Below are 19264 nucleotides of genomic sequence, written 5' to 3'. Positions count from 1 at the left end.
AATCCTCATGTCACTATGCGCTCTGTATTATGCAGAGTTGCATACACAGAACACACGCACAAATACACACACACGCACACACACGCACACTGCCAGGTTGTGATTAAATTCTCTGTGGCCTATGATCCGCCTCTAAATCTTTGCAATTTTCATTTTATGCAGCTTTAATATGGATCATAGTTGCTCTCAGAGTGCCCCATCTCCTAATCTGGAGCAATCTGAGCTGAGCCTGGCTGGGCCAACAGCTGACGCTAAGCCAACCAGTCACACTCAACCAGCCAGCAAGTCAGCCATAAAGCCTTTGTGTAGTCAGAAGGCCCAAAAATTAACAAGAAAGGAGGAGTTTGAAATATTCTAGAGGAATTTTTATGAAATGGTTTAGCAGATAGTGACTTAAGTAGTGATTCACTAAACTACTAAGGTGAATAGTTGTCTGAAAGCAAATTAAGTCAAAAATATAGGAAATATTAATGTCACATGTTGCAGCAAAAGGCTACATTTATTTAAGACATTTTAAACAGTATCACAGATCAAAGATATGACTTTGGTTGTTGCTGCTCATAATAAATACTGCACATAAACATAAATCTTGATCTGATTATGGTTTGAGGCTGAAGGAGGTGAGGGAGGGGCTGAAGGGTGAAGTTAGCTGAGGTCATGGAGCTGCGGTGTATTTGGGTGGGGTACCATGTCAGGACATATTAGACATACACGCACATACACTGTAGATTTTCCCATGATATTAAGTACATACAAGCACATAAATACACACACACACACTCACACTGATGACCCTGTTTTTTAGAGCATGGTGGTGGGGGGGGGGGGGGATTACAGGATTAAGTAATTAAGGGTACACTGTTAAAAAAAATGTAAATTAATATTGTAAAGCTTAAATCCAATCCCTCCAAATCATGTACATTCTTTTGTGAAATTGTAAAAAGACACATGTATGATAATTATTATGTAATTTAGTAAAATAAGTTAAATTAAGCATGTTGTGTGACTTGTATATTTAAATTTAGATTAAACTGTCATGTCAAAATATCAATGAGCAACCAGCTAAAGTGTTGGCCGAGGATCAGGCCCCCTGCTGGGACTCATGTAAATAATACTGCTGCTGATGGAGGAAAACCCACAAACTGAGCAAAGCTAATGCTAGGCTTAACTCTCTCTCTCTCTCTCTCTCTCTCTCTCTCTCTCTCTCTCTCTCTCTCTCTCTCGCTCTCTCTCTCTCTCTCTCTCTCGCTCTCTCGCTCTCTCGCTCTCTCTCACTCACACACACACACACACACACACACACACACACACACACACACACACACACACACACACACACACACACACACACACACACACACACACACACACACACACACACACACACACACACACACACACACACACACACACTGCATTACATTACCAGTTTGCTTTGCTTCAGTACTGAACTGTATGAATGTAGCTGATGATTATTTCCTCAGATGATTATTGTTACTGATGTTAATGAGGAGCAGAGAGTGGGAATATAAGAGGGAGAGTGAACATCAGGGGAAGGGGGTCACCCCGCCACCTCAGCCTGCCTAATCCTCCCAGTGGCAGACGGCAAGACCAGTTAGACATCGGGAAACCCTTATGGACATATTTAGAGCAATGCTTTTACCTTGGTGACCACATGTCATTTATGTAAATATGAAAAACAACTGAAGCATAAAAAATACAAGCTTTTAAAAATATATATACTGTTTTATATTCAAACCTGGCACGGTAACGTTTAAATTTGCCATTGTGCCTACTGAAATATTTAACTCTAAACATTCAAAAAAATGTTGTTCACTTTAGAAATTCATTATTTCAATGCATGCATTGCTTTCATTTTTGAGCATTGTTCATGACATAGCTTGATCCGTTTTTTTGGTCCATAATCTGTCTGTTATCTGCCTGGAAGGATGTTCCGTTTACTAATCCATCTTTGTTAAAATCCAGTTATAATGTTAAAGGTTACCCCCCAAACCAAACATAATGCATTCAGACATCCAAGTCTATAATGTTGCTTTAATCTGTGCATCTGCTTTACAGATATGAGTGAAGATAGATAATATCTGCAGGTGCAAGTGTAAGTGAAAGTGATATATACAGTGCCAGGTTATTTTTGGTTAAACCTTGATTGTGCAGCCTGATGGCTAAAATAACACACCAAACCCTCAATAATTGATGTCCGCAGGGTTTGTTTTGTGTGAGATCTTATATAGACAGGTGTTTGCAATTATTTGAATGTACAGGTGTGCTCCAGTCAAGGGGTAGAAACCTGATGATCAAGAGAAATAAGAGCTTAATTTCAAGTGTTTTAGCCAAACGTCTGAAAAGAATAATTATATCAATGTGATATTTCAGTTTCTTTTTTAAATAACACAATATAAAAATCCAGTTTGTGCTCTATCATTAAAGGGCATTGAGTGTAGATTGATGAGTAGGAAAAATCATTTAAACAACGTTAGCATGAGGCTGCAACACAACAAAAAGGACTTTCTGAATTACATTACATTGCATTTAGCTGACGCTTTTATCCAAAGCGACTTACAATAAGTGCATTCGACCAAGAAGATACAAACTAGAAGAAATCAGAATCATATAAGTACATCAGGTTTCATAGAGCCAAAACATTTCAAGTGCTACTCAACTAGCTTTAGATAAGCCAGTCCTTTATTAGTATATAAGTGCTTTGTTAGTAATTTTACTGCTCGAAGTGGAGTCGAAAGAGATGAGTTTTTAGTCTGCGCCGGAAGATGTGTAAGCTTTCTGCTGTCCTGATGTCAATGGGGAGCTCATTCCACCATTTTGGAGCCAGGATAGCAAACCGAATGCACTGTTTATATAAAATTGCTCAAGGACAACAGGAAATGTTGTCCTAAAGCTTTGTGGCATACTAGCCAGTATGGTTTTATTTCCAACAGACTAGTCCCTCTCTGCTGAGAAATGAAGGCCGTTGTCAGGAAGTGGACAAGTGCTGGTTCACCTCACTGAACATGATTAAATCACACAATAACCTCCTTTCTCTTATCAAATCCTCTTAAGCAGGCTGTATTACATATCTGCCAAACAAAGAAAACTAAATCAGAACAATCAACCATGCTAGGCCAAGCCCGCCCTACCAGCTTGTCTGATCCCATTGCCGTGATTAAAATGAAAATGGATCCGGGACATTACCAGAAATCCCATGTTCACCTTATAAGGAAGATCAGTGTGTGTGTGTGGGGGGTGGGGGGGGGGGCTTTGTATGTGTGTAAGGGGGATAATATGAATGTGTCCTGCGTAATTCCCTGGCTTGGACCACAAAACACAGTTTTTATTTTTTGCAATATTAATAGAAGAAAGATTACGATTGATTTGATTGGATTAGTTATATTAAGCTTTACCATTCTCAAAAAAGTAATAAATTAATTTGTTTACGAGAAGTATGTTTTGAAAAAAACATGTTTTTATAGTGTTGCACAGAAGCACCTGTACAACACATGTGAAGCTCAAAACAACATTACAAAAGCATTGCGGGATTTTGATTGGGGTTGTTAATAAATCAGGCTATAAAGATCTGGTTTTAAAATATGAAATACAAATCAGCTAGGCTTTCACCATGTTCTATCGTCGTAAGTAGGGCTGCAACTAAGAATTTGTTCATTCCCGATTTTTCACTTTTTTTGAGAAATATAAAGTATATAAATGTCTTATTGTCGTTGGGTGACTACTAGGACTGCACGAGTCCACTTCTAACTAAACTGACAGTCTATGTTCCCTGCAAAGATGTTTCCATTAGGCTTCTAACTTATTTTTGTTTTTTTAAGTTTATTCAGCAGTGCTGCAGTTATTAGGGTGTGTGTGTGTGTGTGTGTGTGTGTTAGAGACTCCTCCTGAGAGGCACACTTCACATTATTGTTGCTCCAATTCACTTCCTGGGATAATCCTTAGCACAACAGAGGGAACGGCAGGTGACCTGGACCAGCAGAGATACAGTATGGAGCTCCATTATAACACACACACACACACACACACTCTCAACCACTCACATATATACACAATTTCACACACACAGAACCACCCATTCATAAATAATATCAATATGACCCTCCCTTCACCCTTCACTCTTCCCCTCTGCTTTATCTCCTCTCCTCTTCTGTAGTTTCCTCTCTTTGCCTCCCCTCCTCACCTCTTAGTGAAACATATTGTAGCCCTGCTGCCTCAGAGTGTCATTCATCCATCGCCCCAAAGTCATCTCTGCCATTAACAGCAGTGTCTAATTATACCTGCAAATGACAAACACATAGACACAAACACAGGCCGTGCTCTAATGGCCTGTAGAGGCAGGAGACTGATGGGCAGCTGTCTCTTGTCCATCCTCTGTGCAGATCAACCTTGAGACAGGGGACTAGGGGGACGTCTATTGGACCACTGAGATAACACTAGAGGGCTAACAGAGCGTTGATAATGAATAATTTATATACAGTAGCCTGGCAGTTAGATAACTTAATTGATTCATTAATTGGGAACAATATTGTTTTTTAACAAGGTGATGTTTTCACTGCAGTGCTTGGTATGTCTCACATTAGAGTTCAACTCTTTCCAGATATTCATATTAGCAAAAACAAAATCAGCAGGGGATACCACGGAAACAAACAAGAGGTGTTTTTCTGTTGTTTGACTCGGGATCAAAAACAATAGGAGGACAATAAACTGTGACAGCGGATCATATCCGGCGTTATTATCCTCTTATTTGCATTCTATGAAAAGGGGATAACAAGGTAGAGGGGCTGGGGCTTATCTAGAGCCCCTGAATTAACCAATGAGGCATTAGCATTAGCAGCCTATGCTAACTCCTTCATGAAGCCAAAAAGACAAGGTGACAAAAATCGAAAGCCTTAAAAGTTACTCTTTCTTACTGAGTGAGACAAACAGAGATTACTTTATTAAATAACATTCCTACTGACATTCCCCTCTACCCACAATGCAGCATCTGTTTATGTTTGTTTCTGTCTCTCTTTCAATACTTAAAAGCATCCTCTCTTTGCTTCTATAACGGTGTCCTGAAGAAACCTCAGGATGAAATAAAAACAAAAAAAGCTGAAATCCATTTCCATATTAGTTTGAGCATGTTAGCAGAGTATTTCAAAGGAATTATCCCCTTTCACAAAACAGCATAAAATCCCTCTTATTCCTGCTAATCCTTCAAAGACTGTGATATTACCTGATAGGATGTTGTACAGTGTGAATACTATCAACAATACATGCCAAAAATAATCTAAGCAGGTCCCCATTGTGGAGATTAGAGCGAGCATGTCCCACTCCCAATTTATCTCTTCCCCGAAATGTAGCGCCTTGTTTTCTCTGTATTAACCCGGTCTGCCTCCTCTGTTTTCCAGATTGAATGATCATCTAACTGAAAGATACTTTTCCTTTTCCTTTGTGTCAAAGCTTATAAAACAAAAGCCATGTTCAAATTGTGCAGGACAGGGGTTAATTGGGAGAAAGTGGTTAATAATGAGAGAGTAAAGGAATAGTTTGAACAACCCTTTCTCCTACAAAATAACGTTCCTATACAACTAAATTCCATGTGGAATTACGATTAGAGGCAAGCACATATTCTCCCGGATTACAGTCTCAGTTTCACACACATTGTGTATGTAAATCGAAATAAAGCAAGAAAAAAAATGCTAAAACTACTTTGTTAAGTCCAGAGAAACACAACCACCTGGTAAGGATTATAAAAAAGGTAATGGTTTGGCTTCTTTGAACATATGTTATTGAAATAATGTAGTTAAACTATATGTTAAGGTAGAGTTCTGGTTTCATAAGGGACACAAACAGCAGTCTCCACTCCTACATATTTGTGATACTTAAAACACAAACATTGGTATAGACAACATACATTTCCCACAAAGCTTATTGACAATGCAGTTTCATAAGAAAGCATTTTTTAGCAAACCAGGCTGTTTTTAGGGAACATCTATGTAGGAATGTAGCCTTTCTTCAGACAATGGCTGTTTCCTCTTATGAACTCTGCACATTGTCGGGAGTTTCCCTTTCACACATGTAGCATAGAGTACCGATTTTGAAATGAAGGTTCACTGAAACATCTCAACAAGGATGAGATTGCCATCAAATATTGAATAATATTCATGGTATATAATGACATGGTAATTTCAAGATCTCTTTGAGAGATTGGAACAGAATCTTGTCCAGACGCTGAATCCATATTGACTGACTGACTTTTTTACTAGTGCCACAGTTAAGTTGACTTCTGTGGTCTGGAGTAAAATGTCTCTGCAACTGTTGGATACATAACCATGAATTTGTTGCTCAAGTCTAGCGCCCTTCATGATCTCCAGACATTTCTTGTAGGGCCCTAATCAGGCCAAATGGCTTCACAATTTGCCTGTAAGTCACCCATTCATACACCTATGACAGCGAGTTGCAGTGTTGTGTTTGTGGCCTATTTGGAAGCTAGGAATATACACATTTCAATATTGTATTGACAAACTGCATCCAACAAATCCTACTTTTATGCTTGAGTACTTATTATGTTTTTTATTCTCTATAGACAAGTAAAATCAAGGACACATGAAGGCTCTGGCCTTGTTTTCCTACTAAATCAACTCATCTCATTTAGTTGCATTTTGATCTGAATAAAAAACAACCTAAACAAAACTGTTTTGCACAGCAAGCCAAAATAAATGGATTGGCAATAATCACCTGCGGGGGGGCCGAGATCTTGATTGACTGACGTACACTAAGCCTCGCAGTATAACAAAGGAGCCCCATGTCATGAGCAAAGTGCTCAGACTGTTTGTGTGTGGTAATTGGTCCTAGAGAGAGAAAAATCCCAGAGACTGAGCTGCAGGAAACTCAAAGCCCCTCAAGTCCAGCTCTTTTCAGCTCTATACATATTGAACAGTGGAGTCAGGGGCTAAGAAGATTATCAAAATGGGATGAAGAGGCCGTAAGAGCCTTTGTGGCCTCAGTGCACAGTGAAAGTTGCTACAGCACTCTCAAGCTCTTAAACTGCTTGACCTTAAAAGCTATGTTTATGAGCTCTTAAAGAAAAAAAGCTGTGAAATGAGAAGGAAATCATAAATAGAAAACACAATTCATAAAATGGGAAAACAACAACACACAAAAGGGAAGATAAAAAGATGTTGTCAGAGAAACAATGTCATTGCCAGAAGCAGCTTTGTGTGTGTGTGTGTGTGTGTGTGTGTGTGCGTGCGTGCGTGCGTGCGTGCGTGCGTGCGTGCGTGCGTGCGTGCGTGCGTGCGTGCGCGCGCGTGCGTGTGTGTGTGTGTGTGTGTGGTTAGAGCGACTGAAGCATTGAAATGACATGAAGAGTTATTTGGGCTGTAATGAAGCTGCTTAATGAAATCAGTGCCCTTGAAAGTTCTTCATCAATTTCAGCTCCCTTGCTCACTTGCTCGCACTCCACCATTCCAGCCTGTCAGCTAATCCACGTGCGCGACACAATATTAATTAAACACAGCGTTTCCTGAAGTGCTTAAGTGAAGCGCTATCATTGATAATGAGCAGGTTTAAAGGAGTCACATCCCTCCAAAATTACTTTTTAAACCGGCCTTATTAAGCAGAAAATGAGGCCCAAATCAGCCTACAAGCTCCTCATTAAAAGCCACTGATCCTTGGCCACGTGCATGTTCCAATGGTTTTAATTAGGCTAGCGCGAGAACGTCGGCGACAGGAAGTGCCATTAATCTTGTCTTTTCATTCAGAGAGTGGGGGGGGGGTGGGGGTGGGGGTTCAGCATGTTGCAGCCTGGTGCCTAAAAATGCCACAACATAATGAAAATGAGAAAATCAGGTGACATAGTTCAAATTGTTCTTCTATTTGTGTAGATTCAGACAGTTTTAAACGTCCCTTTTGTTAGGTCATTTACCATCACCTTGACGTTACTGGCCAGTCTTTTTATTCAAGTGCGTCATTAGTCTCACTCACACACCAATCACACACACAAACAGGACGAAATGTGTCTTCATTTTCTGTGTGTGTGTGTGTGTTTATGAGTCACACTTGCTGTAGAGAGGATGGTCCCGGCTCTGCCTGTCACACCTTCTCCGCATGGTGGATTATGGATGGCCAATTACATCGCTTTTGTCATTAATTAATGAGGATAACGAGCTCCCCCTGCTCCCCACAAAACCATGGTGCTCCTCAGCTGGTACTGAACAGGGAGAGGGGTGCTGGGCCGTGTGTGTGTGTGTGTGTGTGTGTGTGTGTGTGTGTGTGTGTGTGTGTGTGTGTGTGTGTGTGTGTGTGTGTGTGTGTGTGTGTGTGTGTGTGTGTGTGTGTGTGTGTGTGTGTGTGGTGTGTGTTGTGTGTTGTGTTGTGTGTGTGTGTGTGTGTGTGTGTGTGTGTGTGACAGAGAGGAAGAACGGAGTACAGAGAGTTGTCTGTGTGAGTGAAGAGGTTATGGTGTGTACAAAAGGCTGAACAGAGAGATGATTGTTGACCCCAGGGCTTTGCATGTACATTTGTCCAGCGAGTTGAGGTGTGTTTGCGTGTAAGTGTGTGTGAGTGTTTGCTCACCACCAGTCCTCTATCTGTGGGGGCCATTACAGAGATTAGGCAGTGCTACAGTAACGGATGCCCCCGATTGTCAGCTCGTATCCTCTGTCAAGACAACAAGCTAAAAGGGAGAAGAATGAGAGTGATGGTAAAGAAGGAGGGATAGTGGAGGGAGGACAAACATTGAGGCATGTTAGCAGGAGAAAAGAGAAAAGGGAAAATAGAGGCTTTAACAAAGAAAAAAGGAATTCTTGAAAACAAAACTGGGACGTCATGCGATCTATCTCCAGAGTGGCAAAGAGCACCTATGCGAGATGGTGAGCCAACGAGGCCCTGAACAGGACATCATATTCAACAACCCTCCTCCGTTCCCGCTCCCTCCCACCAGGCCCAATTTGGCCCCTGCCACACTGTCTGGGTTTAGCATGCGTGGTGTCAGGTGCCTTGTGGCGATAGGCAAAACGCTTTGCCTGACTGCCATGTTTCGAGGGTTTGCGTCAATATGAGCACAAAACACAGGCTCACACCAACACAATGCACAAACACACAGACACATACAAACAGACTCCTGCTCCTCTCCACCCCCCTTTAGACGTCTGATTAACGAAATGAAGGGCCCCGGCCCATCCTGCTGCACTTGCAGCAACGTCGCCCCGAATCACATGGCTCCTCGGAACCAACTGACTCACCCGCTCATCGCTTCCGACAAGGCGGGGCTGCGAGGGACGACAGAGTGTGATGTCATCGTGGAGCAGAGAAGTTGGGGGGGGGGTTATTGGGTGGTGGGTGGGTGGGGGGGTCCTTGCAATGCCACCGCCGGCACAAAAACACTGAGGCACCGTCTCTTCTTTCACATCCTAAACTCTACTTCTACCATCCCACATGCACACTTGTTTAACTTCATGTTTATCCCACCTCCTCACCTCTCTCCTTAGTCATGAACCTGCCAGAATACACCAAATCTTCTGTGTCACTTGGCCTGTAAAGCCACAACTATGCTTCTGTAAGCAAATTTAGAAAAAAATACAAATCTAATGTTTTATAAACCTCCTTTATCCCCCGTTGTAAGCATAATCAGAGCTGAAGCATGCTCATTCTCCTTCAAGGCCTCTGTTGTGAGTACAGTCTGTGCAGGGCTGTGTGTGTGATGAAGTGCAACAATGTGCACCAGACACATGAGCTTGCACATAGAGAGAACTTAATTAGAGAAAACAGCGCTGTCACATGCATTAGGCAGAGGTACACACTTAAGGGCATATGGTTTTAGTACTATACCATCGGGTTGGAGAAAAGCACACAAACATACCTCAGAGCTCCGAGCCATGCTAATGAAATCACTCCCTTTCTATCCCACTGAGAGCAAACACAAATGTTTACAGACATCACACAGTCTGTCCGCACTCTGCACCACACTGGGCTGTCGTGAGAGAGGTGGTGCACTGACTGTAGTGCTGTGTGTTTGTCTGCATAAACACACTGTCAAAAACAGACAAACGGTAAGAATAAGCAGCATGATTTTCTTTGTTATACTGTTTCTATATATTGTTTATTTTATCCTATTTAGTCTTAATCTTTTTAGCATTTATAACCAGTAGGCCTTTATAAACATTACATTTTAAATCACACACTATAACGTAACTGAAGTGTTCATTATTATATTTGTCAACAACTATGACTCCTGTGTGCAGACGTATAAAAGATAATGAATGGCAATTTAGTGAAAAGCAGTTGTAGTTGTGTAAAAAATGTCCTTGCAGGAGAAGTGGTCATTGTTACAACAAATACTGTACATGAATCATTCTAACAAATGTCCTTATCTCTGACACACCTACAAAAGTGGGTTGACAGTTTAAACTACAAGAATTATTTGGTGTTTTTTAAAACCGTTCATGGAACAAATGCAAGCAACAGTGTGACAATAACATGACATTATAAATGCAGATATAACTATGACCGTCTTCAATACTCCACATGGATGAAATTGTATTTTTTGTGAGAAGCGGACAGTGATGATGCAGGTCAAAATGTGTCTTGGTTCAACAATTCAATTAGATGCTATTGAGGGTTTGTCATTAGGATATTTTAATTGTGAAAATGTTTCTTACTCTGGGAATTGTATCGCATTTATTTCTATCATAATTTTCAAGACGTTTTTTTAATTACTGCAGCGTTTAACTGATTTGGACATGCTCACTTGGTGTTTTTATTTGTATATATCTTGACGCACATGGCAGACTTTCTGCAGGGGCATGCCCAGGGCATATTGAGGCGTTGAACTGTTTGCTTTGTGGCATCCAAAAATGAATGTGTTTGTTCAATTATTATTGTATCGCTTAAAGCAACTTCTTGTATGTTTGTTTTAGTCTGTAATGCAATATTATTGCTTGGTATAACAAATTAATATGTTTCTGAGCGTTTTCATTTCATCAAAACACTTAAATTAAATGTATCTGCTGTTGTGATTCAGATAAAATATGCGACAAATTCTCTATTCATTAAGAAAAAGAAAAATGTAAGTACTGTAAGTACCTTTCTCTACCATCAAATTAAAAAAACACACACACCTATTTAATGATATTGTTTCAATACTCTGCAGGCGTTCATCTCGGGAATGCAAAATATACAAAGAAACTGAGCTGACACATCCCTAAACTACATAATGATCTCATTACGGGGAAAGATGAAGATGATTTGTAGGCTAAAGGGTCAGGAAACACCAACATGTGACCAGTAGAATCACAAATCTGTCTTAATGTATAGATTCAGCCTACATGACAAATTACACAGTGCCACCATGTACTCTGATGGCCATTAAGATAATAAGGTGACACAATAAAACGTATATTTCAGCAGCTTGACATTAGAGGCCAACAGGGAGGGAAAGTGACCACCCAACCGTCCGTGCAAAAAGGCAACCACCTCATTTATGGCAATTAGGATGCGCGGAGACTGATGGAGCGCAGGGCCCTCACATCATCAGCAGCATTTGTCACATTTCATCCCCGCTGCCCTGAATGTCTCGTGGGGCCTCAAACAAGACATGTGTCATCAGAGGGCCAATTTAAGATGCCATGGGTGGCCTGCTGTTGTGACATACAGCTAAATTGTAAGAGAGAGACTGGGTGGATCACTTAGTCACTCTCTGACTAGCATAAATAGGCTGGCCTGATCTACATGTTGGCTCTTATGTATTCAAAACATGTGTAAATAATGAAATACATGTAGGCTAATAGAAGAGGAGCCCAAATTAGATTGAGAGCAATGTGTTATTTGTGTCCAGTACATTAAAAACTATTATAAAAGACAGATGATTTTAATGACAAAACTTCGTGGAGCGGGCATGAAAGGGATAACATGTTTGCTGATTTGAGAATTGTATGTATATCATCTGATTCGGCTACTTTGTGAATTATACTTAAAAAATAATTTTCACTTCTACAGTGTTAATTTGCAGGTTATACAAACATTAGAAGAAATGCTTTCCGTTATCAAGCCAGGTATTTTATTTCATACTAATAAAATCCTGAATTTAAAGTTTCTAAAAAAAGAGCAACAAAATAGCACCAACATCATGGACACATAGACCAAGAAAGTGTCCAGGTAAAGGTTGCTAAAAAAAAAATTATTTCACAATTAGGACACCAAAATCACACAGAGATATGTTTTCAGAAATAAAAATCACTACACTATGACCAACTCGTTTCTAAATGCATCCACTCACAAGTCAAACCCTGCAAAAATAAAAGTGGCCCTGTAACGTTCACTGCATTAACTCGAGCAGGAAGACAGGAGCTGAAATCGTGTTAATAGCTGTCCACCATGTAAGAGCCCGCCAAGGAAGCCTGCATCACCCAAATACCCAGAGACAGGTCCTGGGTGCCCGGGGCGACTCTTGCGCCCTTCCCCTCAGCGCCACCGACCCACTGCGTGCCAAACGGGCCCCACCAGCCCGTCTGAGCTCGGGTAGACCCAGCGCCTCGTGTCAGAGGCATCTCATGCACGAAAGGAAAGTTGCCAACTCATTTTGGGAGGGACACTCAGAGGGTGAGAACTGGAAATCAATTTGGCGGTGTGAGAGGTGACTGTTTAATATTCAGATTTTTGTTTTTTTTATCGGTCCTCGGCTGCAATTTACGGTTAATTGTCTAGTTTACCTTTTTTCACACACAGCCATTTTACATTCTATGCGTTAAAAGTGTATCAAGGACTCTCATTACGTTATATACACACCATAACTACAAGCAACATGACTTTTTCTGAAATCACAATTTGAATTAGCCTAATGTAAATAATATAATGTATGTCATTTTTTAAAGTGGTCCTTATAGCCTTTATACGTTATTTAATGTGTTCTCAATGTAAAAAGAAGCTGATAAATTGTTGTTGAAATGAAGCAAACCGGGTCAAAGCATAGATATGTGTTTTAATTATAAAGACATATAAACAATATATGAAATCCATGTTGCAACACAACCAAAAACGCTTCTTCAATGAATAGGCTTATAGCTATAAACATTAGAATAGCCAGGCTTGGAGCATTTGATTTTTCACAGTTGTACAATCATGTGAGATGTGCAATAATTTAAAACAATAAAAAACAAACAAACGTGTCAAACACATCGTTTCATCCAATATCACATTGTTCCTTCACATAGCATCAGTACGAGGGCAGTCCTTTCATAATTGCTGTAACCTATTACATAAAGGTCGAGATTAGGTCGCATATCTTGGCATTTCCACATTTCATGTTGTTTTTGTTGAATGTTGCATAGATTACAAATAAAAGCTGATAACTTAATCTTCCTATAATGTACATCAACTCATAATTTGACATGGCCTGTAGTGTTTGTAAAGTACGAGCGAGAAAGTCACTTCATCTTTTAAGTAGGCCCAAACTGTTCATTTTCATTGTAGCGTTTGTTAAATCTGAATGTAACGTTGCAATATAATTACTTAACCATATTTCAAGATTATGCATTAGACTAAACTCGTTTAACTTTCCACAGAATACAAAAAAAACTAGTGGGAGAAAAACCGACATGGGTGCAGTAAAGGTAAAAGTTCAGGAAAGAGAATTAAAGCAGATCAAGGCTTGTCGTTGCAATGTTTGAAGAGACTCGACGGTGTCCCGGAATAAGTGGTGCACTTTTCGGCATGGGTGGCAAGAGCAGAGCCCGAAAATGGGTAGACAGCAGCACCCTGTCCAAAGGGTGCCAGGGCGGTTGGGACAGGTGACGTTATGGTCTGTCCCTGGTTCAGGTACGCAACCAGCCGCCTCATCTCCTCCAGAGCCTGAGCCTGCATCAGGATATAGTTCTTGGCCAGGAGGAGAGTGGCTATTTTGGAGAGTTTTCTCACCGAGGGGCTGTGGGCGTAGGGGATGACAGCGCGCAGGCCATCCAGTGCGTCGTTCAGGTCATGCATCCTCCTCCTCTCCCGGGCGTTGATGCTGAGCCGCAGGGACCGCTGCTCCTTGGACTTTTTGCCGAGGGGCCCCCCGGACTTATCGTCCCCAAATGGCGAGCCTCTCTTCCGCGACTCAAGCGAATCGAAGCCGTCCTCGTCGTCGCTCGTGTGCTCTCCGCCGCTCTCGTTGGACTTCGCGGTCTGCCCGGAGAGGAAGTCGGTGGCCGGTGTGAGAGGGAACCGTCCGGGACTCCCCGCGATTGTGCCGGGACCGAACCCGAAGGCTGATTGGCCGTAGCGCTGCGTCAGGTCGAGGAGCGCGTCGTTGCTGATGGACTTGAGCAGGTTCTCTTCGCTGACATTCATTTTCTCTTCCAGAGCAGTTTCTGACCAGGAAAAGTCTACTCTTCCGCTTGTTTCTCTATCCTAACTCTTGTTTTGAAAACTGTATTCTGTACTCACGTAGTTCTTTCCAAGAGTTGCTGTTTTCTAGGAGTTTCTCTCTTCTCACTCCTTTCCTCTGTCAGTGTAGTGACTCTTCAAGAAAGAGGCTGTGAATCTGAAGCTCTACAAGCTTTCACCTCCTCTGTACTCTGCGCTCCCCCCTCGCTGCGCGCAGAGCCCACGTTCAACAACACTTCTCTAATTGTGCTCGGTGAGATCGGAGCGCTCGTGTCCCCCTCGTACGGTCGGTTTCCTCTCGCGCTTCTTTCGTGCCCTCCCTCGCCTTGGGCAGATTGTGACTCGCGCTCTGCCCTGCTTGCAAGTTAGTAGGAGCACGAGGCCCGCCGGGATTATCCGCCCGTCCAATCAGGGGGGCGTTTTAATTAACTCGGGAAGAGCGCGAGTCTACTCCCAATTTCAGTCATAATGTGATAATTGCAACGCAAACTGACTCGCTGCCCAGCCACACTGTACAACCCATTTCAATCAGTTTTTTTGTGGTTATTTTGATAAACTCAAAGTTAATTGATATTCTTACTAAAAAATGAACAGGTTACAAACGACATGAGCTCTGTGCAAGCCCTTATGTGGCAGTATCATACAGGTGGATAGTGATGTTTGAAGATGTCTGTCTACATTATACACTCAGGTTAAAGTGGAGGAGCAGGAAACTGAGAGCAAGTAAGGACTTTTTGACATCCAGGTTCTGTTCTTTCTGATCCAGTCTAAAATATTGGCTTTGGAAAGTCAGTTCCACCATGTACTCTGACAGTCATACATGGACAAGATGGCAGTGAGATGTCAGGCTGTAGTTTTCCAGCCTGCTCTGAACAGATCAATAAGCTTTTATTGGAGGAAATGCATTCACCCTGCATACCAGCAGATTCAGCACAGAAACAATCTACCTTAGCAGGTAATGTGGCATATCACTCTGGCCAGTCAGAAATCAGTTAGACAAAAAGCTTCGTTGTCTGTGTATTCATTGATACTTATCTCATAAACATAATGAGCTGCTATTAATGCATTTCAATGAGACACTAGTATAGGTTTCCCCCAGGCTTTTGTACATGCAAATTAGTGATGCCAAAGGTGATACAGGGTGTAAAGCAAACTCGACTGAACTTACTATTTTGTAAAATACATCGCTTAATATGCGTAAGATTAGAGAATCAGTGATTTGTATTATAAGAATCAAAAAGGACATAGTATAGTATGATAGCATATATATATATATATATATATATATATATATATATATATATATATATATATATATATATATATATATATATACATATTCTTTGCATTAAAGGTCTATTGAGGCTGAGAAGTTCTAAGTAATAACCTTAATAGAGAGAGTAAGGCTGCCACTCTGTGTCCAGTAGGGTGAATTACACTTGGATGTCTGTCCAGCAGATGTTTTTAGGTGATTTTCATCAGATTTTATTTAATATTTGAAGCAGTTTATGCATAGCAACGTTTAGTGTGAAAGTTAAATAAGGTTGTATCTTATCTAATGAGGTTTTATGTGTGATCAACCTGAACAATCTACAGCTTGATTGGATAAACTGTATGGCTTCCTGCTAACTCAGATCTCTGCAGGTTGTATGCAATATTGGGGAAAATGTTGAGATGATATTGCCACCTTGTGGATCTGAGGTGAACAGTTACTAAGGTTAACCTTTTTTTTAATTTGTTATAATTGTGTTCCACTTGATGGTCGTTTTCGAGGCTGTGTGTAGTCCCACTTAAAGTCAAGATTCAAGGCTTTTATTGTCATTTGTACATAGCTACAGTGTAGTTATGTCAATGAAAATCTTAGGTCCAACAGTGCAACAATCTGCGAATCAAGTGATCACAACTAGTTTGAACGCCAATCATGGTGCAATATTCAAAAAGTGTGATGTAAACACCTAACAGCTAGTTAATGTAACTGCAAATCGATACTGTTTTGTATACATCCAAACCACATCAACATACGTTATTATTCAAAATTGCGCATATTTATGTCTAGTGCTGATTATATAAATATCTCGGAAAGACATTTTAGTGAGTGTAGTCTGGTTTTGACAATGTTTTTGCTAATGCAGTTGTTATCAAGTATGCAAATTAAGAGAATGATTACCAGACTGTCATTAAAACGGACACATCTTAATGAAACCCTAATGGGTATTTAACTCTGTATGACTTAATTGTTTAGCTGTAATAAGGATTTAAAGGTAAGTTGTTGCCTGAAGTGTTGAACTGTTGATGCACCATGCGCAGATATTACACAACTATACTTTTGTGTAGTATTCCGAACCTCTTTGAAAGCTGACCTGATTTACACTGTCATAACGGAGAATGTATTGGCTGGTATAGTTGATTGTGATTATTAATAACTTTTGTAAGGCAAAAATTATTGATTTGAAAGCATTTAAATGTATTTATTGTAATTTCTCTGTAGTTGTGTTTGTTCACCAGTGCTGAATACAGTCTAGTAGTGAATCACACAGCAGTAAAACACCAAATAAGAACCTCAAAATGGAGAATCAAGTATCCAAGAGAAGCACCACAAGATGAATGCAGTCATATAGGAGTGATCAATAGAAAAACATAGGAGCAATACACAGAGACTGTTCTTGTTGTTCAGCCTCTTTTGTTTGGGTCTCTTTTTAGTTGTGTCATCGCTCTGTGGTTTTTGTGTCTATCTGTGGTCATTATGTGTCTCTATGTACCGGTTTGTGTGTCTTTGAATTATTTTGTGCCTTTTGTGTGGGTGTTTTGTTGCTTTTTATAGACATTATGAGTCATTTTGTGTATCTGTTTTGGACCTCTTTAATTGTGTGGTTTTTGGCCCATTTTGAGTCTCCCCCTGGTTGGTACGTTTCTCTTTTTGTGACATCTTGTATGTGAAGGACAGGGGCCCCTTACACCTTGGGCCCCTGAGCCTGTGCCTGGTCAGTTATCCAATAATGACAGCAGCACTGCAGCAAATATGTCTTGTTATCATGTGATGAATTTCTCTCAAACCCCAACAAGATAATGTAAAAACAATTTGTCCAGCAGATGGCAGCAAAGCCCATGAGTTGGCAAATAAAATAGGCCAACGGACAACCCCATCTTTGTAATATCAGTCAATAAAAACAATTAGGAATGACCTGAGGACATCTTTGGTCATCTAGTGATTTATATCAAGTGGAAATCTTGATTAGACACACGAATCAGGTTGATATAACTTTGGCCAAATGAAAACGCAGTTTGTTTATAAGATGCAGACATAAAGAAAAATGATTGTCTTTGAGTCTGTTTTAGTAGGCATGCTGAATCATTGTCAATCTTAATCAACATCAGTTTTTATGATTTATGAAGTATCCAGTGCAGGCAATACGATACAGATTCACCTCTCCAGTCACATCCCCTAGTGTTCACTTGACGACAGTACACACAGATGTGTTTTTTCCAGGGGGGACTAAGGACTAAAAGCTTCTGGTTCACAGAGAATGGAAGAAACGCAAAAGTGTCAACACACCAACTAAAAATACATGATGCTTTTTAAAGCCTGTGCTGCAGCTCTGGGTCGCCATGGCAACTGTAGGCTCAGGTGCCATACAATGGTGGCATAGCACATTTGCTTGAGTTTATATTGCAGTGACAGGAGAGCACCACCATGGGGCAGGAAAGTGTTTTGTATTGCAGAATATATGGTGCAGCTGACATATTTGAAAGGAACAATGCATGTGTGCACAAATGTGAATAAATGCATGCAGATACTCCCAAGCACCTATACTGTAAATGTGCAATCTCAAGCTAACACTGCCACTGTTTTGTGTTGATTTGGCTGTTTGTCCTTTTGGATGCAGTGGGATGGGAGCATTTTTAAGAAGAGTGCACATGCTTTTCGTGGTAAATGGTGTTGATATATTAATAGTGACACCAAGTCCTGATTATTGTTAATATGTTTTATATTCAGACCCAGCAGCTTTCTCACAGAAGGGTTTTTTCTCTCCAGGCTCTCATATCCTAATTTTCAACCCAACTCTCCCCCTTTCTCAAACACACACTCCTTCTCTCCTCTCCCCCCTCTCTCTCACGCACACATCAAAGTGCTGCTCTGAGTAAAGATGGAACAGGCTCCTTTGATCTCTCCCTGCCGGCTCTGATTAATGTGTGGATTTACAGTGCAGACCTACAGGGACCTGGCAGCCATGACACCCTTATTGTGCGCTGGAATCTAGTTTTCCTCGAAACCAATCACAGCCCTTGATTTTATTCATTGCTTCAATAGTGATGCCTTTCACACAGGCCCTCACACAAACACGAAACAAACACAAGCACTCACACTCATTCAACCTTAACCCAACCCAAACTACAAAATTCCAGCGATGTCTAAACTCACAGGAGAGTGTACTGTATCTTCACAATCTTTAGAAAGTCTGCTTTGTAATGGCATTTCCACTAAATCCAAACCCATTGCTTAATCTTAGAAGACACAGAAGGTTACATGAGATAGATGAAGTCTGCTTTGGTGTATGCTTGATTCAGCCAGTGTTGGCAGACATTTGCAATGGTGGGTACAGTGTTGGTGTATGGTGGGAGGCTTGCTGTCAACAAGAGAGCAAATGTCGGAAACATTTTGCATCGAGCATCAAAGGAAGTGTTTGCACGGCACACATTGTACATTGTGTGTTGCACATTGCACCCACGTTTCATAGCAAGCTAAGCCACAATAAGTAAACAATGTGCCCACTTTTCTCTTTTTACCCCAACCCTCTCTCCTTCCTGTCTCTCCTGACTCCTTATCTCCATTTTGTCTCCTCTCATTGCAGTGCTATGCAGATTTTCCAGAGGGTGGAGGTATGGTAGAGATAGGCGG

The 19264-nt window shown here is 40.9% G+C and overlaps 1 protein-coding gene across 1 annotated transcript; it reads right to left on the bottom strand.

Annotated features, from left to right (window-relative positions):
- Window positions 1-12962: 12962 nt before the first annotated feature.
- On the bottom strand, window positions 12963-14672 carry bhlhe23 (basic helix-loop-helix family, member e23). The gene has a single exon (XM_034126395.1). The coding sequence runs from the start codon at window positions 14329-14331 to the stop codon at window positions 13645-13647; it is 687 nt and encodes a 228-aa protein (XP_033982286.1). The 5' UTR covers window positions 14332-14672; the 3' UTR covers window positions 12963-13644.
- Between the last annotated feature and the right edge of the window lie 4592 nt (window positions 14673-19264).

Source organism: Trematomus bernacchii, unplaced genomic scaffold, assembly GCF_902827165.1.
Source record: "Trematomus bernacchii unplaced genomic scaffold, fTreBer1.1, whole genome shotgun sequence".
NCBI classification, from domain to species: Eukaryota; Metazoa; Chordata; class Actinopteri; order Perciformes; family Nototheniidae; genus Trematomus; species Trematomus bernacchii.
Note: the sequence above shows the minus strand (reverse complement) of the source record. Positions and strands in the feature narration are given on the sequence as shown.